This window comes from Chamaea fasciata, unplaced genomic scaffold (genome assembly GCF_029207755.1).
Source record: "Chamaea fasciata isolate MVZ Bird 193981 ecotype frontalis unplaced genomic scaffold, bChaFas1.0.hap1 SCAF_2, whole genome shotgun sequence".
NCBI classification, from domain to species: domain Eukaryota; kingdom Metazoa; phylum Chordata; class Aves; order Passeriformes; family Sylviidae; genus Chamaea; species Chamaea fasciata.
The window spans coordinates 90,638,075-90,665,720 of record NW_027094087.1 but is presented as its reverse complement, the minus strand read 5'-3'; the positions used below and the strand labels follow the sequence as shown (position 1 = coordinate 90,665,720).

Sequence of the window (27,646 nt, the reverse complement as noted above, 5' to 3'; positions counted from 1 at the left end):
AAAACAAAAATTAATATTCTTTTGATGCTGTATTCAGAAGAAAGGGCAGAAGATAATGGACTACTTGCATTTTATGTATGCTAGTGCAGTACTAACACATGAACATCAACAATAGCTGACAAGAATGTCTCCTGCACAGGTCACTAACAATTGAATTGGTGATTAATTACCTGAGGGATGACATCATCCCATTTAAGAAATGTTTTGTTTATGAGCATGCATGAATAATTTTTAAATATTGATTTTTATAGAAAAGGAAGATTAAGAAAAGGAATTTATGAGCGTTTCCAGCTACAAATTACAGGTGCAAATCCTTAAGATCAGCAAGAGCAAATGCCTTCTCCTTGCCTGCTGACTATCACCCATATCGAATGCAGCATCCACAAAAGGAGTAAATCAAATGATGAATTATTCAAGCTCCAAAGTTCATGCATCATTCTATCACTGCATTTACTCAGTAGTTCCTTAGCCAAAGAAGACCAAATACTGTAGTTAGATTGTTTTTTCTAGCTGACCCACCTGTCCCACAAGTCCAAACGCACGATCCAAACTCCTCTGGTCTGTGTATTTTCTTATTTTGTTATGCAGCCACCCCAACTCTGCAAGTCTACTTGTAGTATCTCGGAGAGATTTAGACAAGCTCACCTATAAAGTTAACAGAAATGAGTTTGCAATTAAGTCAAATCTGCCATGCCAATACTGGTTTCTTCACAAAGGTCCCTCTTTTGGGAGGGATCAAAAAAGCCAGTTTGAGAAACAATTCATTTTACATTCTACAGTACAGATACTGCAAAAAAGCAGACAACCACGAAACTAGCATTTTATTTATACACACATGCTTTAAAAAGGCAGCAGCAACAAACTACTGGCAAGAGACTTTCTCTTTCTGAAATTTTAATGTAACAGTATTCATACACTCCTTTTACCTTAGGTAATTACGGCAATAACAAAATGGTGTCGAGAAGAAAGGAAGAAATCTGCATTTTCATGTTGTAATATCAGACTTTATCTTATACTGACAATCAGCAAGACTGAATATATGACAGTTGTAGCAGAGATGTTAATGACTGAAAGTAATGAAAAAGCTTTGACAAAATAATTCGTTATTGCTACATGTGAAAGAAACCTTTAATAGAAAATAAATGACCCAGTGCCTGACTAGGCATGAAAAACACAAACTTGCTGAACCCAACTTCCAAGGTTAAGTAAATTTTTTAAGTTATTGTCTTGGTTTATGTAACCAAAAAATGTTTATTCTATTCCATCTGTTGAAACTGGTTGGGGAGGTGTTTCCTTTGTCTCTTCTAACTCCAGGGGGAAGTGGGGCAGCTGCCTTCTGATAATGGGCCAGCTGTCAAAACCGGGTGGGGCAGTTCCTTATCTCTTTCCACCCTGCGGAGGGTATCTTCTGTTAATGGGCCATTAAGGCTCACCAATGACAGGACACATCATGCCATTGTGAGATGCTCCACCCAATGGGGGGAGTCAAACCGTTCCTACCCAGATAAAAACTGAGACGTAGGGATATCAAATTCTGGTTTTCCACTGGATTCCTGAAGGAAGACTGGACCCATCAGTAAGGGTTTTACAGGACCCTTTTTCTACAGGACCATCTCTACTCCAACAGAACTGTATCTGCCACTCCAGGAGGGCTTCCTTTGGACTGCTTCCAACACCCTTACCAACAGTGAGTCAGGTTGTATTTCTGACTGTCAGGGTTTCTAGGATTTTCTGTTTGTTTTGTTTCCTTGGTTTTTATACTACTACATTTGTATTCTTAATATTTCTAGTAAAGAACTGTTATTCCTATTATCAAATCTTTGCCTGAAAAGCCTTTAATAGCAAGATTATAATAATTTGGAAGGGGGGTGGGTGGGAGGGGGTGGTTTACATTCTCCATTCCAAGGGAAACTCCAGCTTTCCCTGGCAGATACCTGTCTTGCCAAACCTAGACGGTTTTTAATCAGATGTCCTTCTGAACTCTTCTAGTCTGTTTCTGGTTTTCTTCTAGCATCCCACTCACCTTGCAAGCCTGCCTTAGTCCCAAGACCCTATTTAGCTACCAGTATAATCTTCATCTGAATCAGCACATTTCTTCCTCTAAATTACCAATAGATAAGACACGTCCTACTTGAGATTTTCTTTTTCCACATTTCACCATATTACTCAAGAACACTATCATCAAGTACTCAAAATTTCATTGAGTAAAAATCCCCAAACAATCGAACTGATAACACAGACCACGAGGCAGAGACAGACTTGCCCACAGTAGCTGGCCCTGTTCCACCTCTGCAGACAGTCTTAACTCTGACAGCCAGCTTGAACAGTTGAAACCAAATCAAGGAATTGTTCTAAGAAGTTAAGTTGCTACAGAACTAGAAATCATCTCCTTCATTAAACCTTTTAGTTAACAGTACAAGCATTCTCCAAGATAACAATTAGTGTCAGAGTGTGTTATTCACACCAGTATGAGCTTGAACCAGGCTGCAGCATTTGGTTGTAAGACCAGAGTTCTGTCCCTAGCCCTCTTGTTTACCCAGAGGTACAGCTTTAACTTCTTGAACAACTTCTGTAGGGTAAATTCCAGCCCAAACAAGCATAATTGGACACAGAAACCCTGCCCACAGCTAAAACCAAAGAGACGACAAAAGAACTATTTAGAATTCTGCAAGTACAGAGTACTTGGCAAACACTGAGCACAACACACATCCGCTGGAATTAAATGAGGAACAAGCAAAATTGGCTTGGTGTTATTACATTTGTATGTCTTCAATCAAATCAGAAGCTGCTATCTTATACAGTGCTGAATGTCACCACCAGGTCTAATATTTACCCTAAGATTAGGAAACATTTCAGCAAGAATAGCACCTTAGAGAGTATGTTTCTTTCTGGAAAAAAACCCAACAACCCAGACTGCACAATTAGAGTGTCAGCTGAAGGAGAACTACATGCTTTGACTACTATTTTGCGTAATGTGCAGTCAATACAGCTCGAGGAGGTATGGTCTTGGCCCTCCTTGTTTGCCAGAAGAAGTTCCAGCTGCAGCTCTGGTGAGTCAGATAATCTCATCTTCACTGGGTCTGGTAGCTCAGACCAAGTACAAACAAGGAAGAATGAGGGTTAGTGACTTCACAAAAATAACTGAAGACAAAGTTCTCAGGCAAAGATTATTCAGCTGGCTTGTGGTCAGTAATTAAACTCCCTGAATTACAAGTTCCAAGTAAAACAGCTTCTGACCTCAAACCAGCCTATTGGATATGAAAGCTATACAGAAAACCAATGAAATCCATTGTCAATTTTGTAATCACTGACTAAATTTTCTTCACATTCCTCTAGAAAAATATATTATGCTACCCTTCTTTTGCCATGTACAAACCCATATATAGAATATAATTTACTCAGTGAAGGTGCTGAGGAATTACAAACTTGGCGTCACCGACAGGTAAATGTTGATTTAGAATCTTTTAATTAATAAGATTTAACTTATTTAACAAGAGTTAAGCTTTTCCATTTATCCCTCCATTAAGCAGCCATAAATGTCATTGTAAAGTCATGGTAAACAACTATACATTTCACTTTTTGCTACTATTATGAAGGAAAAAAGGAAATTAGCTCAGGTATCAAGATTAACACCTGTCTACCATGCTCTTGGCATATGAAATGGCCCAAAAGTAATTTCCCTGCCATTTAGGGACTACGTAATATTGTCATAGTAGAAAGTTTTTAATATAGGAAAAAACTGAAAGCGTTGTCTTTCCATCTGAACAAGAAAACCAATTAGCAGGAACTGAACTCTGAAGCTGTACTGTCTAAATACTGAATGTGAAGATGCTAAAGCAACTAGTGCCATTTTTTGTTCTTTGCTCAGCTGACTCTATCACAGTCTTGGGTTTTTTTTAAATTGCAGATAGGCTTAACATCTCATCACCTTGAAGCAAAGTCTCTCAGGCATCTCTCCTATTCTTTTGTCCCCCATTTGATGTCTTCATTCAAATTCACATCAGGCCTTTCTTCAGTTCTACCACCAGTCCTTTCTTTCCTAGGTAATCTGCATCTGATCACTTATAATTGTAATCAAGCCCGTAACATCAAGTGGCTGGCATCCATTCCATCCACCCATCCATTCTCAAGCTGTTAAATTTAATTCAATGATAATGCAGTCAAATGCCTGTATCTGCTTTATATTAGTTCTTACACACTGAAAAGGAGAAATGTCGACAGAAGTCCTCAAAGCCAGAAATTAAGAGTCCTTCTACTGGATTAGGAGTTGGGAGGCTATCCACATCTTGTGAAATGCTACATTTTCCTTCTGGCATCCAATCTACCCAATCGATTTTTAACTACTATGGTTGAAACCACTCTGTTGTACTAACAAAAGAACCCTCACAAACAAAACAATCAAAACCAGCACAAAAGAAAACGAAACATCTGGCAGAGGGAATATAGACTTATGTAATATTTTAACTTTTTTACATGTTTCTCACAGCTATTTTTCCCCTATGTAGTTCTCTGCTCACATATGAAATACAAGTCACCATACAGTACCTTTCCCTCCACTTTATAGCAATTTTCAGAATTGCACATTTTGATGTTTTTGCCATCTATTCCCTGGAAGACATATAAAACATCTCTTACAAGATTTGCTTCCGTTATTTCAACAGAACCTAGAAAAGAAAAAACCAAAAACAAAACAAGTATTTAGATTTGTTGAGACAATTGGGTTTTTTCGCAATTTGAAGAGCTATTTAGATGCAGAGCCAAAAAAATCCCAAAACTATAAAAACTATAAAGCCTTGTGCTTGTAACCTGTAAAGAAATGTTTTAGGTCCTCTCAGTCTGACAGGAAAGCCCAAGATTGCCTCTACTTGCCCCTAATGCTACCTGTGGTTCTCTCAGAGCAGTCAGCTTGTATGGCACAGGGCATGTCCTGCTTTAACCGACACATGGGCCAGTTCTTAAACTTGTCATCTCTTGTGATCCAGCACCAGTGCCAAGTTCTGAGGCAAGCCCCACAGCAACTTTATCTTTCTTTGAACAAACAGTCAAAGTTTGTGAAACAGACTTACAGAATAACCTCTTCTACATTCACCTAGGAAAAGAAAAGTTAATCCAGAAGGAAGAGCTGCTTGTTTCATAGTGCCTTTCAATCACATATGCCACTGCTCAGTGCGAAGACTGGCCAAATCAGACTGCGTAATAGCCATGGGCCCAGAAAATATTCAAGTGTAAATACTGTTTCTGAAGATAAACATATCTGTGATTTAGTAAAGCTGTTGCTATTGCAACATACAGTTTGCTTCTGATTCTCATCTCCAGTCAGAGGTTAGATTGTGTTAAGAGATATAAGACATAAGAATTTAAAGCAAACATAAGATCAAAAAAGGGACTGTGTAAGTCATTGAAACTATACCCACCTTTTCTGGGCAAACTGTCACCATGTGCTTTTGTAAATTCATTAAGGATTTCAAGAATTAAAAAATTTTAACAACAACTATGCAGAAATTGAGATGCTACAACATGTTTCTCCCAATTTAGACATTATTCTTACTCTTGTCAGTTTGCCTCCCCAACAATCCACTTTCCCAGAAAAAAAACAAGAAAAATTAAATTCTACTCTTGCTTCAGCAAAAGTAGTCTTTACTTCAAGATACCATTTAAAACTAAGTCTTCCCCCATAACAATAAGATGTGCATGACTGTAGGTTGTCCTTCTTAGGCACTGGCTAGTGAAATGGTGAAAGATGCAAGTGCGCACTTCCTTGATTGATAAATAATACAAGTATTAACATCAGCCATACAATGTGCCTTTTTATACTATGTATGTAGATGTAACAGTAAGAAAAGTTCAAATAAAAGCAAGCAACTTTAGGAGAAAAAAATTATGTACAGGAATTTAACATTCATAAAAATGTATCTTCTTGAAAATAGACTTGCATATTCTGAATGCAGTCCTATTCTACACCAGCAAGTGACTACATTTAAGACAACTGTCAGTCCTTATACCCATCCCACACAGAAAAGTCTCAGCTGCTGGCTGACTCAACAGAGGAAGTATTGCTTTTTATAGCAATCAGGATAATAAATTAAGAGGCAGTGTTAGATTTTATATGTTTTTCTATTTCTTTTTCCTATGCTTTTTTCTACTCCTTTTTCTGCTTTTTCTTTTTTTTCTTTTTTTGTATATATATTAAATCTACGACATATAAAAACCACTTATTTACATTAAACAGAGATACACACACACATCTTCTTGCATATAAGAGTCTTGTTAATTAGGTTCTAAATGCCAAATGCTGCCCTCAGACACACCAGTACAACTCTGATCTATAAGCCACTGCTTTGTACACTGCTACTCAAAGACGCAGAGGCTGGCAGACAGGCTATATTTTAGTTCCTTAATATCCACACTTACCTGTATAGAAGTTAAAAACAAACCAAAATAAAACACCACAAACAAAAGCCAAGCCTGCATCTCTAATCTTTCTTTGCCAGAGAACAACTGGTGCTATGGGATGGTAACATCTGCCATCAGCTCACCTATTCAGCACTTGCTTCCTTTTATGGTAAGAGTTGCCACAGAGATCACCTGTTAAACAATTCCTCCTTAGTTACACTTGTGTAAATTCAGAATAGATCCTCTAGGCAACAGCTTCAAGTTCACAGGCACTTAATCATGGATGTACATTAGCAATATTAGGAATTTGGGAAGAAATTATTTACTGTGAGGGCTGATAAGGCACTGGAACAGGTTGTCCAGAGAAGCTGTGGATGCCCCATCTCCAGAAGTGCTCAAGAATAGGCTGGATAGCTCTCTGAGCAGCCTGGTCTAGTGGAAGGTGGCCCTGCCCATGGAAGGAGAGTTGGAACAAGATGATCTTTAAGGTACCTTCCAACTCAAACCATTCTGTGATTTCAGGAGTCTATATTTATATTTTTTTTTATTTTATTGACAGTATTTAGTGCTACTTGTTCTAAATACAACCACTGTAAACAGTATGCTAATTTAAAGAAGAAACAGGTTTAAGAGCTCTGTATTCCAGTTGACATTTCCAAGTTCTGAAAGACACAGAACCACAAACAGATGAGTATTTCAACAAGTTCTGTTTACTGAACTCTCTTTCTGACTCTAAAATAGTATCATCTTCTGATCTTCAAAAGAATGATCATTGCTCACACGTCACAATCATTTAACTATGACACACACTGGAATGAACTCAGTCTTTTAAGAGGACCAGATCACAATCTAACCAGTGCAAGAAGAATTTAACAACCAGCTAAAGATATTGTGGCCAAATATACCAGTCCTGCATATTTGCTTCTATCCTCCTATTAAGCACATTCAAGAAAAACACTCGTCAAAAAATCAACATGCTATAATTCCAAAATAATTTAAAATATAATGGAGAATATAGATAACAACTGCAAAAAACATTATCTTTAACAAATACATCTTTGCTCACCACTTGTATCTCCTTCTCGCCTAGACCTTGGCACACCACGAGAGACAGCATTTGAAAAGCCTTTTGAGGTAGTGCTTTGTAAAGAAGGCTGGCTTGCAGTTAAAGTCCACGCAAGACGTGAGCCTAGCTGCTGACGGAGGCAATCTCCAACGCCCGGAGCTTGATAGGATTGTCTAAAAGGATAAAAGGAAGAAACAGCTTTAAAAACTTAGATTCTATACCCATTACATGGTGTGGAATGATGCAAATTTTGAAAAATGTCCCAAGTTTTTCACAGATATTTTTTTGGGGGGGAAGTGCTGGTTTAATAAAGGAACCTTAAAAAAAGGCTAGAGAACGCAAAAGCAATGTATTTCTTCCTGTAAGCCTACACTTTAACAAAAGCCCCCAATCCATAGAAAAGGGAAGTGTAAGTTCGACATACATGATTTCATATCAAAGATTAACTTCAATAAAACATGTAATTATACTGAAATTGACTAAAAGTGAAAGTATTATAAGAATAATAAACACAGTCATAGTAGAAACACCTAAGTATTTATTACTACCTGAAGCTGTAGTTATGTGTCAAAGAACTAAAGTAAAATAGAGAAAAGAGGAGAAAGCTCACTTTCAAACTCTTTCAGATAGTTTGTATCAACTGCCCAAAGATGTAATCAAGTACAGAATATCCAGACAAGTTTCAATTTCCCTTCCTTTCAGTTGTCAGTTCTTTTCACAAAGCCTTAACCCTGAAAAAATGTCACACTGGCCAAGCTCCAGCTGCCCGGGACCTCCTTGGTTAGCCAGGACTGATTAAATGATGGACAGCCTCTTGGTGAGCTCTTCCACCAGCTCCCTCATCACTCTAGGACACATCCCATCCAGTCCCATACACTTGTGAGCATCTAACTGGGTCAACAGATCAGTAACTTCTCCCTCCTAGATTAGAGTGGGTTCATTCTGCTCCCTGACCACATCTACCAGCTCAGGAGGCCACCTGTCCTGAAAACAACCAGTCTCAGTGTCGAACACTGAGCTCTGATATCTTTAGCATTAGTAAGGCCTCAGAGTATAACACTGGATTTTGGCTGTTCAGAAGAATGTAACTCTAGAAAAAATGGATATAAAGAGAAGCTCAGAAGGAACGAAGCTCACAGAAAGCTTTAATTTGGGTTGTTCAGCTCACAGACTACAGGACTAAAGAGCACAGTGAAATTGCAATAAAATGTAACAGTATGAACAGGTCAAAACACGAATATGCCAGAAAGAGGGCAGGTTCTGCTGATATTTTTAAGCAAATAGATATAAGAAATAACCTCACTGACATATCTTTCTATACTGTATCAGGATTATACAATGATTAAGGCTAGAAGCGACCTCTGGAGATCACCTCCTACAATCCTTCTGATCAAAGCAGATCAACTAGAGAAGCTGGGGCATTGTTCAAGTCATGCTTTTAGTATTTTCAGGCATGGAGACAACACAACCTCTCTGGGCAACCCATTTCAGTGTTTCACAATATGCCCCAGCCCTCAAACGTACATCCCCATCTTAATGCAGAAAGGGTTTCTTTTTTCCCCTTTTGATTAACTGTGATTCACAACTCACAAATTTTGCCAGTTACCTCTTGTTATTTCCCTGACCCAAGAGTCTAGCTCAGTCTTCTCTATGCCCCTTGTCATACCATTACATAGGTAAGATCCCATGACTTTTCCTCTCCAGGCTAAACAATTCCAGGTCTCACTCAGCTTAGCTTCCCTTCATATGTCAGCTGCTTCAACACCTTAAATGGCTTTGGGCTTCCTTCTCCAGACTCCTTCCAGCCCGCCTATATCTCCTCCTTGTACTACAACTGGACCCGGTGTTTCAGATGTGTCCTTATCAGTACTGAGCAGTGAGAAGTTTTATTTGCCTCACCCTCCTGGTGATGGTCTTTCATAACACAACTCAGGAGGCCCTTAGACTTCTTCACCACACACTGCACACTCATGTTCAACATGGTGTCTACCAAGAATCCCAAGACATTTTCTGCAAAGCTGCTTTACAATCAGGCAGCACCCAGTACGTACTGGTGCATGGAGTTATTCTTTCCCAGGTACAGGACTTTGAACTTCAGCAGGCTCCTGTGAGCCAGTTTCTGGAGCCCACTGAGCTCCCTCTGAGAAGCAGGTTAATGACCTCCTTTAACAACCACTCCTCCCAGTATTGTATCATCTGCAAAGTTGCCAAAGATTCACTCTGTGCTATCAAGTGGAATGAAGGATGCAGCTTCTGGTTACACCATTAGGGACTGGGCTCCAACTGGACTTTGTGACACTGATCATAATCCTTTTGATTCCAGCAGGTTCAGTTCACCTCACTGTCACCTTACCTAGTCCATATTTTATTAAGTCTGTCAATAAGGCTGTCACAGGTAGACAGCATTAAAAGTCTTAGTAAGGTTGAAATAAGCAACAATTACTGCTTTCTCATTGTTCATGAAGTCAGTCATCTCATCATAGAAGGCTGAAAGATTGGTCAAGCATGCCTTTCTGTACTCTGTGCTGACTACTCCTAGTTCCCCCCTTCTTGTCCATCACGTCTGGACATGCCTTCCAGAGCAACCAAGACATTTCCAGGGGTCTCACTGTCCTGTGCCAACTTTACTAGCACAAAGGCAAAGCAAGCACCAAGTACCTCAACTTTTCCCACATCTGTCACCTAAGTCCATGCCCCTTGAACAGGGGCTCACGTTTTCTCTAGCCTTCCTTTACTGCGTATGTAGTTGCAGAAATATCTGCTGTTTCCCTTCATGCACCTTGACACATTAAGCTCTAGGTCGGTTTAGGATTTCATTGTAATCACTCTGCCCCTGGATGCTTCTTTGCACCTGGCCCTGCTTCCATCTTTTGTACAGTTTTTTACATCTGAGTTTTGTCAGAAACAACTTGCTTCTCCATGCAGGCCTCCTGCCATTTTTAATTCCTCCTTGCCCATTTCTTTCTTAAGCTTGCACGAGGTGATCCTTGAATATCAGCCAGCTCTCTAGTTCAGCAATTGAACCAAATGATCATTGTAGCTCCCTTCAAACACAATGATCCTAATTCTGTTCTCTCCTCAAACCCTCTTTTCTCCAAGACAGCCTCTCAGGGAATCTTTCCAAGAAGATCCCAGAAGAGCCCCAAGTCTCCTACCCTGAAGCTCAGAGATGAAATATTGCTTTTTGCCATGCTTCTACTTCCAGAACCCTGAATTACATCATCTTATCACTACTGCAGTATTTGTATTATAAAGCCTATTAATAACAATAAAATCCAGTTCTGTCAGCACTCATTCCATGATATGAATTTATTTACTCATGTCAAATACACTCCACTAAAAAGATATGTCTTCAACTCAACTCAAAAAAAAAAAAAAAAAAAAAAATTAAAAAAAAAAATAAAAAAAGCTTTAGTCCTTTCTGAAAATGCATCTTGTGATTTTGTGTTTGTTTCACAACTCTTGGGGGTGGGAAGGAAAATTAGCAGACAAGAAGACAGTGATTAAAAATGGACACATTTGGGCAGCCATTTATAGCTTCATATGGTCACATGCCAGCACCTGATATTCTGAACTGTTCAGTCCAGTTAGTTTCTGTGCACCTAAAGTGGAATTTCCAATGGCATACAAAAGCAGAGGGTGGAGGAAAGAAAATAAAAAAAGGAAAAAAGGAAATATTCTCCAAACCTATCTGTAAGGTGAAATTTACCCTGGAATGAGTGATTGTGGAGTTGGAGTTGGCCCATTTAGGGCATACAGGCTGATGCTGCTGATCCCACTGCTCCCCATGCTGCAGGAACTCTGGGCAGACTGAGCATTGCGGTCTTGGTAATTCAATGGAAGGGTCTGAGGCCTGGCATAGTAATAAGGGGTTGAGTGAGCATCCCGTGGCAATGCTTGAGCAAAAAGCGTGGCATAACTTGACACCTGAAAAGGAATAGAAAAGGGAGGAATAATAATAAAAAAAGACACGGAAAATGATTTAAATCACATTTTCAGTTGACACAAGTGTAATATCAAAACCACAAAAAATATCTGCATGTTTATGCAAAGAAATATTTGCTGATGCAATCAGCAAGTTATCATTAACAATAGCTTCAAAACAGCACTTCGGTGCCAGCAGAGCTGCAACTGCATTTTGCTTTCCCTATTCCATTTAAAACTCATTATCACATAAGCAGACATCACACCACCAAGCAGAAAGTAAACATAAAACCCACCCATCTAATATATTCACAACTTCAGTTACACGTGTTGGACAGCTCATCTTTTTACATTTATGCAGTGTAAGAAAACAACACGAAATATTACAGATACTTAAGTCAAGTGTTTTCTTCCTTCCAGCCTCACACACAAACACCATGAAAACAACCTGAAGCATTGGTCAAGTCTGGATAACGATTCTTGAAGACATCTAAAATAAGTGACACACATTTACTATTTCTCAGAAGCAACAAAAGTCTCCTCACCTACCTTGTTAGACTGTTTACGAGGATCTTCACTAAGGCTAAGCAGGAGGTAGAGTATTGACCATTTGTTTTTCAAAACGCCCTTCAAAGAAAGATGAAGGCAAACACAGTAAGCTTAACTCTTGATAATAACAAAACTCTTTTGAATTATCCAACTTCCTAATACGTACACATATAATAAACTTTCCAGATAAATAAGACTAACTCAGAGCCATGTTCTTGAATAAACTGTGAGTGTGCAGTGCAGCCTCTGTATTGATAATTTTATGCATTTTTCCACTGTGTTCAAATCATGCATTCTCACCTGGTCTGAGATCAGCAAGCAGGCTCAATTTAAAATTCATAGCTACTAAGAATGAGGTTTATACAGAGCTAAAGTGTTACCAGCGTTCCCACACACTCTCACCACTTAAAACATCTCAGATGCAGCCATTAATTTAACCTAAACATAAAAAAGGAAAACTCTTGGTTGAGTTTTAAGCAAGGAACTGTCTTTTCTTCTTTTTACCCTCCACTCTCCTTTACAGGGAGACCTTGAAAGTGAGGGCTTCAATTTGTATTACTTTAAATGTTATTTAACAGAGCTACTAAAATTTCCATGGCTTAAGATGGAGACATTGTTAATATGAAACTTGAGGAATACACAATATAGTCTTTAGACACATACAGACTTATAGAATAAGACTGTCTGATTTAAGCAGAAAGCTGAGCAACTTTAGCTAAAGCCCAAGCTACAAACAGAATACTTTAAAATGAAGGCAAGTACTAAAATGATTTATTTTAAATATGCATATTCCTAGATTTGTTACTCCATAGTTTTGTGACATTAACACTTGCATGTGAATTTACCAGAGGCATAGAACCTTATGATGGACATTAAGCTGTGTCAAAGATATTACAAAGATTTCCTCATAGTATTGATCAGGCTATGATCTGCAATACTAACCAATGTTGAATATAAAGCAAACTTGAATCATATCAAGATTGAACACAGATTCCATCCCTTACGAAGCAACATAATCTACCAAAGCTCTACATTTTTGTAAGAGGAGACATTCTATATTATTATGTAGAGCACAACTCTATTATCTTCTGCTTTGATCTCAAGAACAATCAAAAAGTAGAGGTGTTGCACCTGCTGCAGGTAACTAATACAGCAACTGATTAACAAGTGGTGAAGAAGGGGGAGCAATGCAACTGCTTCTTCTACTGGCCAGGATAGAATAAATCCAAGTGCTCCAAGAAGCACGGTTTGCTCAGCTGGCAGGCTGCCATAAAAATAAGCACTGATCTCATTTCCAGTTTGGAATAATAGATGAAACAAAGTTTAAACAGATTCACACATACTTTTTCCCCTCCCAACTGCTTTCAAGAGAATTGTTGGAAGAAGAGCACCTCACTGTTTCAGAAAATGTATATCCCCTTGAGCCCTTCCCTACGCTCGTGGGAAAAAGAAATGATTGTACACCATTAGTAATAAACCTAACAGCAGATTGAATAATAATTGGTTGTGTGCATTTTAAAGAAGCCACAATACTATTTCACATACACAAGATGCTAGCAGAGGAAAAAAAAGGTTAAAAGAACCTTAAATGTTTGAGGAGGCAGTAAAATACCAGGAGATAGCTTGCATTACATTCAGAAGAAAAAGCAAACATATAACACAGGCAAGGCATTTTGTTCCAAAGATTAGTCATCATGCTCTGCAGCACTTTGCTTGCCAAATGGCAATGCACTACACAAGCTACAGAAACATGTTACACCAAGTCTGTATTAAGAGTTGTCTGCAAATCAGCGCTCTGCTGTACAAACCAGTGCAATTAATACACAAACCCACAGGATACCAGGACAACTTACTCACTTGAGCTCCAAACGGTAACAAAGTAATGAGTAAGTGAAGTATGGAAGAGGGGAAGAGGACAACCAAGTTCTGGTTAGTCATACTCTCCACAGAATACCTTTTTTGTAATCTTAATCTTAACATTATCACGTTAAACTCAGTTTTCTACATACTAACATCTTTTGTCAGAATACTGGCATGCAGTATTCTTTGATCAAGACTGGTGTTAGAGCCATCCAAGTCAGCAAACCCTTAACCTGCAACATTAAAGACCTGGAGTACTTAAAAATTCAGAAGCATGAGAATACTAGATTAGTGAAATCAAAACATTCTGTAATATTCCGTAAAATAAATGATGAGAAAATTCATCAGTTTTACATATAAAATGAACCCTTGATTTCCACAGGGTTGCCTTCTTCATATGAGGTAACCCTTCATATAACTCGAATCAAATACTAAAATATAGCTAGGGTTGAAAGGCACCTCTATAAGCTGTCTGGTCCAATCCCCCATTTAAAGCAGGGTCATCCACAGCAGGTTGCCCATGACTATGTCCAGTCAGGTTTTGACTTTTCTCCTAGGATGAAGACTCCACAACTTTCCTAGGCAAGCTGTTCTAGTATTTAACCATCCTCCCAGAAAAAATATTGTTTGTGACTTGAGCATTCTCCAAAACAACTCTAACAAGAAGTATGCTTATGAGTGCTTTCAGTTACTTTACTCTTTACACATTTATTAAACTACCTGTGAACCGAGTTTTCTGTAAAGTTCTGAAAACAAAGCAGCATCTGCTTCCCTTCTTTGTCGCACAACTATAAAAAAAAAAAAAAAAAAAGATTAAAAATTTGAAAGTCTAACAATCAAGTCTTTACATATACTCATGGTAAATAATAAAATATGACCAAGAAAGCTTCATGATGCTGGACTGTTTAATTGTATTTACTTAAACACTTTGCCCATTTTCATCTTATCTGCATTCCAGCCCTGAGAATTCTTGCAATGCAAGTGATTCAATGTAAATACCTGCTTTTCTTAGCTCAATCAAAATATATATTTTTTAAGCAAGTGTCCTGGTAAAGTCTAATCTGCCATTCAGTTGGTCTAGGGCCCTAAGGGACTGAAGACACAACTGAAAGCAGATAGGCATTACAGAATGTTATAAAAACTACATGTAATTGCTCCAAAACTAGTAACTGTTTCTATTTTAGGCAATAAAATCAAGGAAAAAAGTAGTAATGCCATTTGCTGCAAGTCAGGCAGAACTCCAGAGTCACACAACTTTCATATATTACAAAAAATGATAGTCTCAAATCAATGCCAGCTACAGAAGTACCTTCTCAGAGGAAACACATCTTTCAACTAAGATTTCTTAAAAAGCTATATTGCATCAGAAAGAGCCGTGTTAAAAGAAAACCAAGGTGATAAAGACATCTGAAGAATTTCGGTGATAAGAAAAATAGCTATTAAATGTTAGAAATGCTAATTAGCATCAAATGTCACTGGTAAGTACACTTTGCCAAATAAGTCATTACTTGTGTGGTTATCTCCAAAATAAATGTAAAGTTAGAAGGACATGTATCCAGTCACTTGTTACATGACCACTAATATAAGCTTACAAGCTGAAGCTGGGGAGGAGGATAAGGGAGACATTTCTCTTCAGAAAACTGGCAACAGGCTGAAAGAATATATGCTGTGCTATCTACAAGTAGTCAAAGCATGGCAAAAAGTATATTGTAGATTCCAGTGTTTTGGAGTTGTAGCTAGAGGAATTCTAATGGGCTTATTTATCTATCAGCAAGTCACGGAAGCTCTGCATAAGCAAAAAACACACACGGATCTTAAACCAGTTACAACCACTGACGTTGGTTTTCCTAATTCAATCTCTGAATATTCAAAGCTCAAATACAAAGCTTTAATTTCATTAGCACAATTCAAGTAATTGTTTCTGGACATGCTACTGCGCAGCAGAACCTGCTGAAAGCAGTATTTGGCTTTTCAAGAAGAATTCATCGTGTCCCCTTTGGATACACACAGCGCAACACTTGACTCAGAGCAGCAGAGAGCACAATGGAATGGAAATGCAACATCCCTTACAAAGTCATGGACTGTGATTTTGTTTTTAAGAAGGTGGTTGCAGAAAAGTTGTAGAGAAAATGAAGGCAAGTCAGGTAAGTCACAAACCATTCCATCAATTCCCAGGATGCTCATTCAGCAAGTTTCACACAGGTGTTAATGAAGTTACTTGTGCCAACGTGTAATATTCCTTAAGTGCGCATCTCAAAAACACCAGTCTTCTACTCTTCTAAGAAGAACTATGAATTCATAAATTCTGAGTACTGTTAAGGTGAAAGGAGTGCAGCATTAATTGTTCTTTGTCTTCTAGTGGCTAAGATACAAAGCAGCAAGGAAAGTTTAAGCTGAGTATTGAAAAAATCTGAGCTGTGAATACAAATAGCCACTCAGAAATATTTACTAGGAAATGAATGGCATTTACATCATGAGCTTTTCAGTAAGTAAGCATTAATAATAGATTAGGTAACTATCTGAGGCAGAGTTGTCCCCTTTTCAGAGAAATAACTTGATTAACTTCATAAAGACTTTTGTATTTCTAAAAGAACAAGATGCACTTACGTTCTTTCTTGATTTTCTCCGCTACAAGAAATTCATCACGCTCAACAGTGGGAGCAAAATTGCTTCCAATAACTCTTACTGCATACTGAAACTGTTGGGCTGCATCAGCTGAAAGAAAAAGAAAACTGTCAGTTAAGGAGAATGCTAAACTTCTATTAAAACTAATTTTTTAAAAAAAAGTGAGACATGAGATTACATTGCTATGTCTGAAAGCAGCAAAGCATACCCAGCTTAGATCTGATAACGCTGTGCTGCAGTTTTTAGGCACACTTCTAACCAGAGGGCAGTAAAGTTCAATTTATCCAGTTTAGCATAGCACTAATGCAGTATTTCAAAACACACTCACCTGTACACACTCCACAAATAACTGCACCAAAATTTGTGATTAAACCCTTCCTATTCTGGGCTGAAAGAGACACTTAGGTCTACCCAGTTACTAGAGAGCATTTGAACATCGAACTGGTTCTGCCCATCCCCACGGACAGAAATGCTGTGGGACCTGGAACACAGTCACACATCACAGCAATACACTCGTGTTCACCACCTACCTGTGGATCTTCACTCACATAACCACAACAGTGGCTTTACCAGTTTGCATCTTGGTTTTAGGTTTGGTTTTGTTTAAAAGAGTTTGAATGGTTTCACCTTTAGGTTCAGAGCCAGCTCAGAGATATCAGCATCATATCCCAATACATAATGTGAACACTAACACACAGGTCACAAATCAGTGACCTCCTTCCACTGCTTCTTCCTCATGCAATAATTCTGGTTTTAATCTTGTTGTTGAACAGCACTGTTTTAGTGCAAGTATCTTGCTTTCAGGGGAATCTAACAGTCTGGTAACACCAAGATAGGGCCAGGTCAGTATTAATGCCTCTACAGCGTAGTCATATTCCCATTTATTGACCTGAAAAATAAACAATACGCCTACAGACATGCCAAGTGCCCTTATAAAAGGTCAGACACATTTTTATTCCTCATCTAGAAACAACTTGAATAACACAAAGGAAAAAGGACACAAGAAATTATCCAAGCGTGCTTGCCACATATTTGAATCTTTTTACTTCCGGAAAGAAACCCATCTAAGCAATTCTGCATATTGTCTGTTCTGTATACAACAATTATGCGTGCAACTGCATCACATGCTTCTGTGTTGAATTTAGCCAGTGGAGTTCTCAGGGAAAACTGCCGAGTAATGCAGCAAAGGTTCGGCCAAGGATGCTGGCCAGGACAAATATGTACAAAATGAACAGAAAAATGAAGTAAGCACAGGACCACTAAAAAAAGAAATATTTTCAGTGTTTATCATCTCTTAAATTAACTAGTATTTGCAATTGGAAAAAAATTGCCTTGGAGATATTAGGAGTCAAATATTGATTAAATGCATTAAAATCTTCAAAAATTTATGGAAAGAAGTTTGAAATTTGAAAATTACAATGTGCTAGATTGCGTCTGAATGCCCTACACTCTTCCTGAATGTCCATTTTACACTGCCTTGTACTATTAAAGTCATCCACTGGTCCAACTCCACCAGAATACAACTGTAGAACAGCAAGCATTAACCCATTCACACAAAGAAATACCTCACATAATCAGGAAAACAGTCTGCTCAGACAAAATCATTAACATTTAACAGTATTTTGACAATACTGGCCTAGTGAAGGAGCAAGAGTATTGTTCTATTGTCAGAGAAGACAATGCTCCTATTACTGTAAGGTCACAAATCTCTATGGCAAATCCCTCCTCTACTGTTAAACTAAGCAACCTTTCAATTGCAATAAGGTTTTGAAAATACAAATGTAGATTTTTTTCAGACCAGCTACCGATGTAGCAGGTGTGAAGAGTTAAGTACGAGGAAGCACTTCTGTGTAATTCTAAGGTTTAATGCATGTGATAACAGAACTCAAGATTTCAAAGAGTATGCTGCATGGTCAATTAAAGCCAAATACTGGCACTAAGTTATCCCAAACAGTATATGTTCCATTTATTCCTCAACTGTGTACCTGGCAGCAGATAGGAAAGGGGAAAGCTTTTCCTGTAATGGGGAAGTTTTAAGGAAAATCTATTACCTCCTGTAACAACCTTCTATTTCAACACCAACCATAGCAAGACTAGTTAAAGCACTGAAACTCAGTATAGCCTTTTCCATACTGCCCTAACAAGGAATCTGAGAAAGATCTCTAGTTGACAGATGACAATTCCATCCAACAAATCCTGCTTTTTAAACCTGTTGCACTATTGAGAACATGGAAAAAGTTATCTGCTCTTCATATACTGCTGATTTGCACCAGCAATTCAATAGCTCTGTAGCAAGACTGGTTTTCTATTTTATTTAATTCAGATTTTCATGTTTTATTCATATCAAGTCCAGCCTCTCTTTTACAAACAAAATTCCCTGCTCGGGGTGTTACTTCAGCAGATTATTTCTCCAGAATTCGTAAAATAACTTCCATACCTGAGGTGATTAAACATAAATTAATACAGATATGTGTCAGTACAATAAAAATTCACACAGCCTACAACTAATAGGCACACCTAATTGCTTCCCTCCTCAAAGAATCATCATTATGACAGCAGACATACTTAAAATATACAGCCATCTATCTATTTGAACATCCCTCATCAGAAAATGATTACAGCACGACTCTGTTACATAACAGCAAGCTCAATATATCTGATGCAGCTGTCTGAAGGCTAAAGGGGTAAAACAACATTGATTTCCAGAGGTCCAAACACAGCAGAGAAGGCAGAGACAGCCACTTCTCCTCAGACTATATCCCTTAAGTAATACACACACAATTAACGACACTGATAAGCAGCCAAATAGCTTAACAGAGAATTGGCACTTGTGTATGACAAGGAAAAAAATGAAAATTTTAAAACTGTCTCCTTTGAACAAAGCATCCCGTCAATCCTTCAAAGATTTGTACTCCACACAGCCATTCAAACTTTCCTACACACAGTGCAATTTTAGAATTGAACTACTTCAAAAGGCCGATAACAGCACTTTAAAGCTGAAGAAAATACAACTGTAGTACATGAAAAAAAAAAAATATATATATAAAAGCAATGCACAGAAAGACTCTGGTTGTAAAGAAAGTAAGGAGAAACAGGACTAAGGATAAAATTTAAAGGAAAAGTTCACAAGACAAAGAGAAAATTAGCCAATATACTTGCAAGAAGGCAGTATTTCAGAGGACATGCTCAAATTCAACAAGACTTTTGCTATAAAGAAGCTGCTAATATTACCTATAATTTTAGGGAAGTGAGCTGAGATTCACTTTATACTCTTACATATTTATTTAGATAAGGTTGGTTATTAGTCAATTAAGTTTCCAAAAGCAGGAAGGGGGAAGTCCTGAAAAACCTAAGTAGTAATTGAAACTGTTTTTCCGAATCATTGTGAGAAACCTTGCTTCCTGAAAAGAAGACATTCGGTTATTTAAATACATCTATAATCAATTTCGAAACTATAGGACCATGCTAAAGAAAGTTTAGCTGAACCGGTTTCTTTCTTTCTTGAAAGTCTTCAAAGATTAGCAAACTCTCAAGTCAGCTGTCCATAATCCCAGACAACCATTTTCCTTAAACACAAATACAAAATTATTGTAAAACAATTACACCCTAAACTGCATTCAATGCTGAAGGAGTGGCACTGACCACGGAAAAATTATTTCTGCAAACTACTTCAGGTACAGATGCTGCCAAAAACACATACTGAAGAAAAAAAACTCCAAACAACAAGCTTCTTTCCCGTAACAAAGTATTTGCAAAATGCCTAATGTGCTGTTGCTGCAAAACTAAGCTGGGAAGAAAAGCTGTAAAACTTTTCACCTTCTCACATATACCATGAGTACATATGATGTTTGCCAAGACAATAACGCTGCTGTATCTCCTGTTCTGCTCAGATCAGATGTTCTACATTACTAGGAAGTATTACCTGGGGAAAAAGGCAATTGCATTAACATGACATATAGTGATAAACCAGAAGACTAGTCTCAAATGCCATTAGCATTACTATTTTGTTCTTGAGGGGTGAGCTAAACTGCTTGTTCCTACAGAAAACACTGGGTTTGAAATGTGCAATTTTAGGCCCAGCCTGGTTATGACATGCAAGGTGCTGCACTCGGTTGAGGCAATCCCAGACACAAGTGCACACTGGCAGAACCCATTGAGAGCAGCCCTGCAGAGAAGGACTTGGGAGTTCCCATGGATGAAAAGTCGGACACGAGGCAGCCATGTGTGCTCGCAGCCTGAACCCACCTCGGGCTGCATCAAAAGAAGGGTGGCCAGGAGGTCAAGGGAGGAGATTCTCTCCTTTGCTGTGGCCTCATGAGATCCCACCTGCAGTGCTGCATCCAGCTCTGGGGTCCCAGCACAAAAAGACTTGGACCTGTTAAGAACAGGTACACAGGAGGCCATGAAGATGGTCAAAGGGCTGGAGCATCTCTCCTGTGACGCCAGGCTGAGAGAGCTGGGCTTGTTCAGTCTTGAGAAGAGAAGGCTCTGTGCAGAGACCTTATTGTGGCCTTTCAGTACTTAAAGGGAGGCATAAAAAAGAGAGAGCGAGAGCAACTTCTTATATAGGCAGATAGTAACAGGACAAGGAGAAACGATTTTAAAATAAAAAGGAGACATTTAGACACCATGCTAGAAAGAAATTCTTTACAGTGAGGATGGTGAGACTACAGCAGATTGCCAAGAGAAGTTGTATATCTCCTGTCCTGTGGAAGTGTTCAAGGCCATGTTGGGTGGGTTTTTAGCAACCTGGTATAGTGGAAGGTGTCCCATCCCATGGCAGCAGGGTTGGAACTAGATGACATTTAGGGTACCTTCCAAGTGAAGCCTTTGTACCATTGTATGAAGTATTCCTGAAAAAAATTAATTTTACATCAGTCTTCTGATTTAGTCAACTATCCTAAGCTCCTCTTCTGTTGATGAAAGTTTCTAGTTGAAGCATTTTAAATTTATTGCTAATTAACTGTTTTTCTAGTCTCCAGACTCCTTTCCCACAATGGAAAATAAATCAACATAAGTACAAAATAAAGCTCAACCTACACACACTCCCATTCTTTCTTACTTACAAGTTGTCCACAAACTTTGATGCACAGCCCAGGAAACGTAACTATTCTTTAATTCTTTTAGTATGGCTGGCTCTTGTTGCATTGTTAGTAAACAGGTTTATATGAGAACTGTCCCACTGAACTACCAAGAGTTCTGTCATAATCTTTTCAGAACTTTCCCTCACTGTGAATTTTTGCCTCTTTTGTCAACTTCCATCTGCTCTGTCATTAGCGTAGGTAAAACTCCCTCCATATCACCTTTTGAATGAACTCTATGCTTTTCCCCCAACATGAAATTTTAACATCTGTTCCAATAATTTAGAGTTTAAAAAACCAAAATCAAACAGCAACATAACTGCCACTGACACTCTGGAGATTAAATTGAGGTCACAGTATGCACTTCAAGTAGCAAACTGCTCCCCAAAGACTGAAATACTACTTTACTTTCTAGAGCATGCACACCTCCAATAGTACATCGGCACACAAAAATCTTTTTAGGTTTCAAACTCAAATAGATTTAGCTTGAATATTTACAGCAATACCATTTGTTTCCATTGGGGGCACTAAGAGTTCTTAGAGTTTTAAGATTACCAGGAGGTTTGGGAAAGACAGCTAAGAACAAGAAGTTCTTTGTCAAAAGGACTAAAATCACTGTCTGAAAGATGCATGCAACCCTGTATAACTGCTGGAGCTTACAAATACAGATGGGGGGGGGAAACCAAATTATAGCAATTACTGCACAGGTAAGCAAGCTCCCTGCAAGATCAGGTGTAAATACAGAAGTGAGTGGACAGCCTGGAAAAACACAAAAGATAACACAAAGCCAGTACAGTAATTCTTAGACACTATGAGAACTTGTGGAAGAGAGAGGTCAGCAGCACCTCCAACTGCAGGGGCAGAGACCCCAAACTAATCACAGTGACTGACTGCAGACATACAGCACCATGCAAAGCTTTAAGCCCCTCCTTGAGGACTGGTTAGAGCACAGCAACAAAAAGCTTTCAAATACTAGTTTTTTGGGGAAAAAAAAAGTTTAGGTAGAAACTGTTAAAAAAACAAACAAACAACTAAACAGTTCCTCCACATGACTCAGTAGACTTTGTAATGAATTTCTCACAAGCAGTGATGTTTGCAAAAACGTCAATCCCAGTAACTAGGCCTACGCAGTCGACTGGTTCTGAAAACAAAGCAAGCTGTCTACTTAGGGGATGATCTCAAAAGGGGAAAGAGAGGGAAGATGACTCCACCACTGAGAGCCTGACATCACAGTCCATCAAACCACAAATTCACTTCAACATAAATCTTTAACAAGCTGAAAAGGTGGAAGCCTTCTAAGGCCATCATGGGCAGAAGCAAAAAATTCCTTGATGAGGGTTTATGGAAGACTTCAGGCAGGGGACTGCACAATGTAGACTTGGAAGGAGATGACTCCCACCTCAGCCTTAAGTGAACAATTATCATACAGGCATTACATAAACAGAACCCTTCAGCTCCTCCTGAAGCTACAGCTTCCTCACAAACACGGCAACAGACAAGTGCTGAGAAGGAATAAAGGGAGAACAAAATTTCTCAAGTAGAAACTCAGGGAATGCACAAGCAAGAACAACTATTAAATTATCAAACATCAACATCGAACATTCCTTTACTATTTACCATTTAAATTTCATCCAATTACATCAGCACCTTGTACTTCACACTCACAGCAGGTTAACTACACAAATGGTTTAAGATGGATGTTTTCAGCTTCTTGTTTTGAACTGTTAGTAGAGATTTCTCTACTAAATTTAAAGATCTCTTAAGTGTCTAAGGTTTTTGCCCCTAAACTCTGTAGGAGTATTTGAACATCATAAATTACTTTCCAAAGACTAAACCGATAAAACTTGTAAAGTTTGCTTCAAAAAAAAGGATGTGTATAAACAAAGTAGCCTAACTTCATCGTACACAAGGAGCAGAGAAGCTGCAAACAGACGACTAACCACAGACTAATACTTTACTTCAAATTTACCCTGTGCTGAAAGGAACAAGAATTACAAGCCTGAAAAACAGCAAGATGCTAAATAGCTTGTCCAGTGGGTTCCTCACCACCTCTGGATACATGCAGCTTCCTCGACACAGAGGATGCTATGGTAATATAATTACATAATTCCTTTTTTGTCTTTTGTGTATTCCTTCGACATAGATACCAGGGGGTGGGGGGAAAAACCACCACACACACTTTTAATGACTGAGACTTGCACAGAATTTTTGATTTTTCAGTCTCTGTGCACTTGAAGTCTATAGCTGAGCTAATACATGTACTACAATTGACTGCTCCAAGGGAAATGCCGTCTTAGAAGGGTGAGGTTTCAGTGTTAGCATCCCTCTAGGAGCAATAATAAAAAGGAATAAAGAGCAGGGTAAGAACAGGCTTCCCATCTGTCACACGCATAAAAGCATGGGTGATAAATGTGGCAGACAACCCACTTCTTTTTTTTTAAGCTGTCACTTCAAAGAAGTCCTCAGATAATCCTCAAGTGCACAGACAAGCAGGCTACAGGTTGCACAGAGAAACCGTGATTTTGACCAAAATTTCCACTTTCTTCAGTCAAACATAGAAAGGATTTCAAGTTACATTACCAGAATCCCAACACACAGGAAGAGGTTCAACATTTATTTGAAAAAATAGCAAAACCCAGTTCTCTTGCATGTTTTTGCACATACTGCTTGTAAATAAAATTACTATTCCAATCAGGAGATACAGAGAGGTATTGAAACTACGACTTCAAAAAAAAGCTAGATCCTAAGCTGCTAGAAGTGAGCCATCTCACCTCAATACTCATACTTCAGTCGATAAACAGAGGTTTCCATTTCTGTTCTCATGCTGTTTAACTTTTTCAAGTATCACAGACCTAGATACCACTAAGAAACAAACTTAGATTGAGTTTAGATTAGACTCCAAATCTAGGAAAAAAAAGTAATGAAAACAGGACTAGACATTACAGAAATAATGTTCTTGAAAAGGCATTCACTATTCCAATAAAGCAAGACAATCTATTTTCCATTTTTTTAATTTATTTTGGGAAATAGAACTAGCAACTGGCACAATAATTTGAGATTTCTGGTAGCAAAAGTTTGAAATACTCTTAAACAAGAATATACCAATCGTATCAGAAAAAAAGTTTCCAAAGAACGTTAAAGGCAAGAAAGAGTTCTAAAAACAGAGCTATAAGAGCACCTTAAAATTATAGACTGATGTGAAGCACCCTTTAAAATACAGTTAAAACACTTGGTAAAAGAAACGTGGTTACAGAAGAAGACAAAAGGCATTATACAGTTTAGAAGCTACAGCTGACTTGGTGGAGATAGAGGAAGAGTAGAAATCTGCCACATCCTGATAAAAATCTTAAAACAGGAATTCCTGACACAGAAATACTACAGATTCTGGAAAAAAAAAAATTGCCTTGCAGAAGACTTCAAAATGCAATGGAGAAGGAAATGATTTTGAAAAACAAAACACAGCAATCAACATCTGTTAATCATAGAATTATTTAGTTTGAAAAAGACCCTTAAGATCTTAGAGTTATATGGAGTACTTTCTGTGATTCACCCTTCTCAGATGAATCACAGAATCAAAAATGGTTTGGGCTGGATGGGACCTTCAAAGACCATCTAGTCCACTTCCCCTGACATGGGCAGGGACATCTTTCACTTGACAAGGTTGCTCAAAGCCCCATTCAATCTGGTCTTGAACATTTCCACAGTTGGGATTCACAACTCCTCGGGGCAACCTGGTCCAGTGCCTCACAACCCTGATTGTAAATGCTTTCTTTTCTGTGTCCAATCTAAACACACCCTACAATGGTTTAAAGCCACTACCCCCTGTTCCGTCACTTTAGGCCTTGGTAAAATGTGTCTTTCTTATAAGTCCTCTCTAAGCACCGACAGGCCACAATGAGATCTCTGAGCAGAGCCTTCTCCAGGCTCAACGACCTCAACTCTCTCAAACCTGCTTTGTAGGAGAGGTGCTCCACTCCTCTCACAATTTCCATGGCCCTCCTCTGGACCTGCTCCAACACATCCACAACACATTTTAGGACTCGGGGCCCCAGAGCTGAACACAGCACTGCAGATGGGGTCTCACAAAAGCAGAGCAGTGAGGGGAGAATCCCTGCTACCTGCTGTCCATGCTGCTTTTTAAGGAGCTCAAAATATGTTGACTTTCCGGGATGCACATTAACTGCTTCATGTCCAATTTTTCATCCACTCCCCAAGTCCTTCTTGGCAGGACTGCCTTCAATCCACTCATCCCCCACTCTCTACAGATATGGGGGATTGCCCCGACCCAAGGGCAGAACCTTGAGCTTCACACAGGCCTGCTCCTCAAGCCTTTCAAGGTCCCTCTGCATGACACTCCCTTCCCTCAGCACATCACCCGCACTGCTCACCTTGGTGTCACCTGCAAACCTTCCAAAGGCACACTCAAGCCCACTGTTTATGTTATTAATAAAGATATTGATCATCATCAATCCCAGCACAGACCTCTGAGGGACACCACTTGCTATTGATTTTCATTTTGACATTGAGACAGTGACTACAACTCTATGGATGTGGCCATGCTGCCAGTTTTAGTTCCTCATTCACCAAACATTTTATCCATTAAACCCATATCTCTCAAACTGAGAGACAAAGATGGGGTGCGAGACCATGACATGCTGTCTGCAAGAGATGGAAACAAAGTCTGAGAGACAGACGACGTATTTACCTGCACCTTGTTGCTCATTTTCTAGATTTCTAAGATAGCAATAATCCCCAGGTAGGCCACGTTTTAGTAATATTTTACAACAGGTCAGTGCTCAAAAGTTTTAGTTACTGTCCTGGAAATATCTAAAGGGACTTGTAAGAAGAAAGGGGCATGGAGAGAGAAAAGACTAAGGGACTTGACAGCCATTACTAACGAGGGAGAAAGTCATCTCTCATACAAGAAAATAGATGCAGTAAAAGCTTCTGCATGAGTTTACCTAGTGAGCCATGCTGATAAGCACAGTAACTTAAAAAGGAGACTCAGCAGATGCATGCCTTTCTTTCCACCCCTCCAACTGCTTACTAAAAACAGTCTTCGCCTTGACTGCAAGGGAGAAACTTACGCAAACAGACAAGAGATTCATTCCCCTGCTGGAGACTCACAGCAGCATCAAGACACCGAGGACCTGTAGCGGACCTGGCGCACGCCAATGGCTCCACTGGAGCGGGCACCGGCGGCAGGCGGAGGCTCCTCGGCACGCACACGGGGCTCCTTTCGCCCCAACACCCCGGCACCGGCGCCCCGCTGCCCGAAGAGGAGCGCGCCTTCACGAGCCGGCCGAACGCTCCGGGGGAGCTGGAGCAGGAGGCGCGGAGCCGTCTCCGGCCGCCTCCCGCCGCGGGGCTCCGGCTCCCGGGGCCGCTGCCGTGCCCGGCCGGCACCTCAGCGCTGCCCGGGCTGTCACGCCCCGGGCCGGCAGGCCGCCGACGCTCCCTGCCCAGGGGGCCGGCACCTCTCCCACCCTGCCGGGGCAGCTCCCGCGGGCTCCGAGCGATGCCGCCGGGGGAATGGCGGGGGGACGCCGTTACCTTCGCTCTTGCCCAGGATGCGGCAGCAGAGGCTCTGCAGCAGAACGTTGGGGGATTTTTGGTCCGGAGTCGCCATCGCCGCGCGGGAGGCAGAAGGTGGCGCGGGGCCCGGGAGCGGGCGGCAGAGCCGGAGCACGGCGGAGGGAAGGAGGGAGGCGAGGACGCGCCGCCCGGTCGGCAGCGCACGAACCCGGCAACACCTCCCGCTCCCGCCGCCGCCTACGGCGCCATTTTCACGGGACCCGCCGAAAGCCGCAGCCGCGGCCGCACACCCACAATGCCCCGCGCGGCGGTTCCGGGGCAGGCGCCGCCCCGCGCGGGCAGGCCCGGGGCGGGAGCGCGCCGCCAGCCCGGGCCGCGGGCGGGACGGGACGGGTCCGGCTGGGCTCTGTCCGCGGCTCCTTCCCGCGCCTGGAAACGCCTCCCGCCCACCCTCAAAGACTCTGAAGTCACGTTCCGTCAAAGCAGTTTCACTGCAACGCAGATCTTCTAACGAGCGCAGGAGGTGGAGGCCTTCTGAGGCCGTCATGGGCAGGAGCGAGAAAGTCCTTGATGGAGGGCTGACGGAGGACTTGAGACGTGGGATTGCAGAATG

General features: G+C 40.1%; 1 protein-coding gene across 1 annotated transcript in view; it reads right to left on the bottom strand.

The window, feature by feature from the left end:
• The window catches only part of TUBGCP3 (tubulin gamma complex component 3), a 49,617-nt gene extending 22,327 nt beyond the window's left edge, over positions 1-27,290 (bottom strand). Inside the window, exons 1-8 of the mRNA XM_066176750.1 lie at positions 27,052-27,290; positions 16,400-16,507; positions 14,513-14,580; positions 11,933-12,010; positions 11,169-11,386; positions 7,460-7,632; positions 4,546-4,664; positions 520-645 (exon numbers count right to left, since the gene is read on the bottom strand). Of these exons, the coding sequence (XP_066032847.1) occupies positions 520-645; positions 4,546-4,664; positions 7,460-7,632; positions 11,169-11,386; positions 11,933-12,010; positions 14,513-14,580; positions 16,400-16,507; positions 27,052-27,127 (966 nt within the window). The 5' untranslated portion in view covers positions 27,128-27,290. The remainder of the gene's footprint in view (positions 1-519; positions 646-4,545; positions 4,665-7,459; positions 7,633-11,168; positions 11,387-11,932; positions 12,011-14,512; positions 14,581-16,399; positions 16,508-27,051) is intronic.
• Positions 27,291-27,646: the final 356 nt, after the last annotated feature.